Source organism: Chrysochloris asiatica, unplaced genomic scaffold, assembly GCF_000296735.1.
Source record: "Chrysochloris asiatica unplaced genomic scaffold, ChrAsi1.0 scaffold00306, whole genome shotgun sequence".
NCBI lineage: Eukaryota > Metazoa > Chordata > Mammalia > Afrosoricida > Chrysochloridae > Chrysochloris > Chrysochloris asiatica.
In genome coordinates this window covers 173,841-180,773 of record NW_006408824.1, presented here as the reverse complement: position 1 = coordinate 180,773, position 6,933 = coordinate 173,841, and the positions used below count along the sequence as shown (strand labels likewise).

At 45.9% G+C, this 6,933-nt stretch overlaps 1 protein-coding gene across 1 annotated transcript in view; it reads left to right on the top strand.

Moving 5' to 3' along the window:
- KLHL22 (kelch-like family member 22) overlaps positions 1-6,933 on the top strand; it is a 70,719-nt gene that overhangs the window by 44,207 nt on the left and 19,579 nt on the right. The window contains exon 4 of the mRNA XM_006874916.1: positions 3,759-3,951. Within this exon, the coding sequence (XP_006874978.1) occupies positions 3,759-3,951 (193 nt within the window). The remainder of the gene's footprint in view (positions 1-3,758; positions 3,952-6,933) is intronic.

Genomic DNA, 6,933 nt, shown 5'->3' with positions numbered 1-6,933 from the left:
TAATTAATTAAGTATGTGTTTTGGTAATTTTTTATGTTTTCTGATTACCTCCAGGAAGGTGTGATCAGGATGTGGTCTTCCCTTTTCACTCTCCTTATTGCTTAACTGAGAGTAACTTTTTTTGGCCCCAGTTGGGCCTGGGCCTCGGCGGCGGGTTGTTTGAGTCTCGGGCTGGTGGGTTGAGCCTAGGGCAGGCGGTTTGGGCCTCTGGGGGCCTGTGCGTCAGCGACCGGGCTGCAGGAGGGTTGGGCCTCGGGCAGTTGTTTTGGGCCTCGGGCGGGCGGTTTGGGCCTCAGGGGGCCTGGGTATCAGCAGCTGGGCATCGGGTGGCTTGGGCCTCAGCGGGCGGGTTGGGTGGATTGGGCCTCGGGGGGCCTGTGCCTCTGGGACCGGGCTGAGGGCGGGTTGGGTCTCAGGGGCACTGGTCCTTGGCGACCCGGCTATGCCGTAGATTGGGCCTCAGGGGCCCTGGGACTCTGACCTGGCTATGCGGCGTTCGCGGGTAGGTGATTTTGACCTTGGTTGGACCTGGGCCTTTGTGACCCGTCTGTGGGTGGGTTGGGCCTCAGGGCAGGCCTTGGCCTCAGTGGGAGTGTCTGGGCCTTGGGAGGGCCTTGGCCTCAGTGGGCGGGCCTGTGCCTTGGGTGTTCCTGAGCCTCGGCGGCTTGGCAGAGGGCTGGTCCAGGCCGGGGCATTAGAGGGCTGGGGTTAGTTGTTGTAGGGAGAAATTGTTCATATCTGATGATGTAAAAAATGCCTCTCTCAGTCTCTCTGTACCATGGGTACCCCGAATTTCCTGATATCCGCATCGATATCCCTCTCTATTTGTTCGGGTTTGTTAGTTTATGCTTCCTTTTCTCTGGAAATGTAGCCTTCTAAGTGGGGTTGCTCTAGCCCTGCATTCCAAGGTCTGCAGGGGGCAGAGGCACTCTCCGGCGTGGGCGTGGAAGCGGGAACTGCGTGCAGGCAGGCAAAAGCTTAAAATGCCTGTAATTCCTCAGCAATTTGATCTTTTAAAAAAACAAGTTCAGAATGTTGAAATATAGGATCTTACGTTTGTTCAAAGGCTGTCTGTCTGCTAGACAGAGGTTTTCTATGTGCAATTCTGCCGCTTTTCCCCGGAGCCCTACCTGAGCTGCCTGGTCCAGGAAACGCCGCCCTCTCATCTCCCTCAATATACTATTGCAGTCGTCTTTCAATTATCTTTAGCAAAATTGTACTTGTGTGTAATATTAATGATACTGTTCAGTGATTTCTGCATTCAGTTGAGTCATTTCTCTTTAGAATGGGCACAAATATGAATCTCTTCCAATCAATTATCCACGTAACTGTTTTCCGAATTTCTTGGCATAGATGAGTGAGTAACTCCAGTGCTACATTAGTTTGTTGAAAGATTTCAGTTTGCATTTTATCAGTTCCTGGAGCCTTGTTCTTTGCCAATGCCTTCAGTGCACCTTGGACTTCTTCCTTCAGTACATTTGCTATCTCTTGAAATGGTTAAATACCAACCGTTTTTTTTGGTAGAGTGACTTTGTGTATTCCTTACGTCTTCTATTGATGCTTTCTGCATCATTCAATATTTGCCAATGGAATCTGTCAATATAACAAGTCGGCTTGAATTTTTACTTCAGTTCCTTCAGCTTCAGAAATACTGAGCTTGTTCTTCCTTTTCAGTTATCTAACTCAAAGATTTACAGCCTTGGAAACTCTGTGTGTCAGTTCTACTCTGCCCTATAGGGTCACTATGAGTCAGTATCAACCAGACTGCGGTGGGTGTGTACATTAGGAGGAACCTGGTGGGGTAGTGCTTAAAGAACATAGTTACTAACTGAATTGGTGGTTCAAACTTACCAGCCACTCCTTAGGAGAAAGTAGAAGTTTCTGCTTCTGTGGATTGCTGCCTTGAAAACCCTATGGGACAGTTCTGTACAGTCGCTCTGAGTTGGAATTGACCCGACAGCAGTGGTTTTATGGTTCTCTCCATGAGCTGTTGAGCAAGGAGTTTCCAGAGGCTGGAGCTCACCAGGCACTGGTACCTGGGTGCTTCCCAGGGGAAAGCCCAGAGTTCTCATAGCTGTGTCACCGTACTTTTCCAGGCAGCTTTCCTGCTTACATGCCCATTGTGTTGAACTTGAGAGATAGAGGGATGTGGAGTGATAAGCTTAAGGAACTGCAGAGGTGTTCAGGCCAACCAGGGCTGTGGGGTGGTGCTGGAGCAACAGAAGTGGATTTGACTACAAAGGACCTCAGGTCCAGGCTAGGGTGTATGGATGGGATATGTGAGCGGGGCATTGCAGATGAATTTTACCACTGAGTTGTGATAGGATGGACTAGAGAAAGAAGACTATGGGAGGCAGGGGGTCAGGTAAAGAAGCTCTGACTGTGAGCTGCCTGAGTGACATCTGGGACAATGGAACTGAGGCCACAGCATGAGAACTGAGGACTCCTGGGGTGCATCTACAGGTCTGCCTCTGCTGGTTGTGAGGAGATACAGAAGGCATCATTCATAGGAGGAGGTAAGCAGCAGGTGGAAATACTCTGGCAGGAATTGGTAAAGTAGAAGTCCTTGGGAAAGTACTGGGTGATGATGGGTATCCCTTGGGTGGGTGAGACAGTGTTGAGGGATCCATAATCCTCTGAAGTCAGAATAGGAGGCTGCTGGGAAGCCAGATGGAGCAGCCTGAGGGGGGTATCAGAAAGGGCAGAGCAGGCATGCTGTCTCTGGCTCTACTCATTGGACTCTGCAGTGAATGGGAGTCAGGGTAAGGAAGCCCAGGCAGGGACTTGGTCTGATTTGGAGGCTGATGGTAAAGAGGAGAAGCCAGGACTGTGACTGAGAGAGTTTCGTCACCATAGGAGGCTGACAGATGTCAGCATCGTGGGCCTTGGAAGCAGCTCTGATGTGGTGCTAAGATTTAGGAGGTCCAGTTTTTCAGGAATGCAGGCCAGCTTCAAGAGAACTCCAAGCACTCCTCTGGCCCAGGCCACATTTCTCCAGCCTTGTGGGTCCTCACAGTTAGCCCACTGCATTCCCACCCAGGATCTCCTGAAACCTGACAGGCCCCTGGCCTTAAGACTCCCACAGTTCAGCTCAAATAGTGCACCCAAAAGAGAGGGGCCTGGGAAATGAATGAAGGATCCAAGTGGAGAGGTTGGGAACACCTGGAGCATGGACCACATTTAAGTATTGCCTCACAGAAGACAGATAGATTGAGGGGACATGGGGCAGTACGTGAATGTGGCAGCTGACTGCTTGTGCAGATATTCCATTGAGACTTCTAGTGGTACTCTGTAAAGTGCGTGTCCTGATCAGACAACCTCCCGGGCATGCGATGGAATATTGGGGGTAGCAGGAGGCCATTGAGAAAGGAGACCTTTGCGCTGGTCCAGTATAGACCTCAATTGAGGGCCTTCCTAAAAGAAGGCAATGCCCTGGGTAACGTGAATTGAAACAGGTGAGGCTGAAGTACCTACAGGAGCAGCCATAGGACAACCCGGGTTGGCAGGTAGGTGAACTAGAAATCACGCCTGACTCCTTATCCGCACCTTGCAGGACTGTGTGTGGGAGCCACACCTGTATTCAGGCATATTAGGAGACCTGTGGCTTGGCCACATTCTATGTATGAACTGGCCGGTAGGGTGGCCAGGGTGGTTTCTATGAGATCAAGGGGCTGGGGGGTGCGGGTAGGGCCCCTCAGGGCCTATGGAAGACTCCCTTACCTGGTCAGTGATGTGCTGTTCTTATGTCCCTGCAAAAGGTATGACCCGAGGCACAGTCGGTGGTTTCAGATCCAGTCCCTGCAGCAGGAGCATGCCGACCTGTGTGTGTGTGTCGTGGGGAGGTACATCTACGCTGTAGCAGGCCGCGACTACCACAATGACCTAAGTGCTGTGGAGCGCTACGATCCTGCCACCAACTCCTGGGCCTACGTGGCCCCACTCAAAAGGGAGGTAAGGAAATTTCTCCAAAAGAGGGCTTCTCCCAGCTGCTTTTCTTCCCTGGGACATGAAGAGGGTGGGGCCCAGGTGTCAATGCCACTGTCAGTCCCAGTCATGGAACACACACAGTGAGCAAAATATGTCCCCTCAAAGACTCCCACACTGCAACACTGTTGGAAGAACTGCTGAGTCTCAGCTCAGCCACTTGGGAAAAGGGCTCATTGGACTGTCTTGACCCTGTTCCCCAGAATCTCACCATCTTCTCGCCCTTTTCTCAAGGGTCATGTATAAGACCTTGAACCCAGTAAACTGCTTTATCCTTGTAATTCAAAAAAAGACAAAACCCCTTCACTTATCTATCATCCTTCAGCATAGCTGAAATAAACTGGAAAGTTTCCAAAGATGTTCAAGAGAAGGGACATTGATAGACATCAGACCTTGACAACTCGGATCATAGGCCTGTCCATGCTGTCTTCTCAGACGTTTGAACTACTGGAGAACTCTTTGATGAGACTTGAGGACAAAAACCTTCCAGAAGCCAAACATGATTTTGAAGCTTTTATTTTTTGTGGTAGTGTATAGCACCACTCACGCATTGTTCCCACACTGCCATAATCTCTAGACCACAACCTCTCAGCCAGGAATTCCTGTTAATGATCATAGGTAGGGAAGACTGGCCTTATTCCTTGAGCTTCAGCATTTCTTGGGGAAGGAAGCCTCTCTGGAGAGAAAGGAACAGATTTTGCATTGGAATGATCAGGAGGTCCTTGAGACATGATATGGTGGATGAGGATGGACTCATACATTACGTTTTAGGAGCTGAGGAAGGGAATGAGAGAGGACAACTTGTCCAAGAGCAGCTCTTTGCCATGTGTTGCCTGGGTAAGTTGCATTTCTCAAGTGTGGCCACAGAGGGGCAGCTGTGGTCTTCAACTGGCTAAACCTTGGCATCCAACTTTCCTTCCTTAGTGTGTTCATTCAGCAGCTATTTATTTAGCAACTATTGTGTGCCAAGGCTTGAGAATTAATAGTGAGCCAAACTCCATGCCTTAGTAAAAGATTTCCTTGATCCCAAAAAGACAAGACCAGGTTTTACAGGACAATTTCAAATTCTACTAGGAACATATGACCCTGGACTCTCAGGCCTCTACCAACTTCTTTACTTGCTAGTGGGTACCTACAGATGTCTAGAAATGGATAGAAAAATATTTGAAGTGACCTTGACAAAGATCTCAAATATCCTTTTATCTGTGTTCCAGAAATGATTTAAAAAAAAAACAAACAAACAGAAAAGGGTAAAGGCTTACTTAGAACTGTTCCTATTTTCCAACCAATAACAATTCAAACAAGTACATTAAAAAAAAAAAAGAATCAGCAGACCAGAAGAAATATTTAACCAATACTCAGGAGTCAAGAACTTAGATACTGCCAAGTTTGTTTTATCTTCACATTTTATAAATGAGTTAAAACATAAAATTGGACATTTGATTGAAAAGTAGAAAACAGAATGGGAAATTACTTTTTTTTAAGTTTTTGTGGTGAATTGAGTGGAAGTTTACAGGGCAGATCATCAGTTTTGTATTCAACAAATCATGTACTTTGTTTCATTACAATAGTTATAATTCCCTCCATATACCATCAGTTAACAGTATTTCTATTCATATAGCTCTTTTTTGGGGGGAAATTACTTTCATCTGTAAGTACCAGCAAACATTCTGAAAGCACACAAAAACAAAAAAATCAAATAAATTTCAATTTATTATTCAATTTCAAATGAATGACATTTAAAATTCAACAGTGACAACAAATGTTCAGTGCCAACACATAACCAGCTCGTGGATTCCCACAAATAGACAAAGATATCTGTTAATACTATAAATCAAAGGGGCATTGGGGAAAAAAATTACACATTCTTAAAATCAAAGCTACAAAGTCATCACCAATATTGGGCTGCAAGGAAACCAATATGGACTATTCTTTACAGTCCTTAAATCCACAAGGAGATTAAACAACATTACTAATGGAGAGCCCTATTCTTTTCAACTAAGCCTGATGTGGCACTGTACGATAAGCACTGCACTGCTAACTGCAAAGGTGGCAGTTCAAACCTATCAGTTGCTCCTTAGAAACCCTATACCATGTTACTAATGGTATAGGGTTTCTGAGGAACCAAATCAATATAACACCTTATATTAATATCTTCCTCGGAGTAACAAAGCTATCTATATCTGTGATGGAAATTTTTTTTTTTTTTTAAAGCTTTTATTATGAAGTGAGCAAAGGTTTACAGGGCAGATCATAAGTTTTACATACAACAAACCATTGCAATGATTACAATTCCCTCTATATACCATCAGTTAACAATATTTACCGTTATTTCCTTTGTTTTTTGTGTTTAAGGTATTTACTGTGGCTTGAGTTAAAGTTTACAGGGCAGATCGTCAGTTTTACATTCAACGTATCATACACATTGTTTCATTACAGTAATTATAATTCTCTCCATGTACCATCACTTAACAGTATTTCTCTATATTTACTTTAGCTTTTTGTTTAAAAACAAAAACACTCAGGCATATATAATACTTTACATGACCAAAGGGCACATTCTACAAGTCTGTCTCCTGGCCACCGGCTCTTAGTTCCTCTCTTCCCGTGAGTCCTCAGCTCCTCCCTCTCTCCATGTCCCCATGTCTGCCTCTGTCTCTGGTGTCGCCGCTTCTCTGGATAAGGCCCTGCATTCTGCTTGTGCTCTTCTTCCTTGATGGTCCTAGGGTCCTCCGTTTCTGGACTGTAAGATTAACTACTCCCCTTTTTTTGTTAAAAAAAAAATTTCTACCTTTACGATTGTGACAGTTGCAATTAGTCATGATAACAATTATTCACTATTGAATCATACGAATCTTATCCCCATCTCTTTTCACCAGACCCATCTAGACAAGATGAGAACTATTCAGTGGGGACTCTTCCCCCCACCCCACCTGCCACACTCTTTTT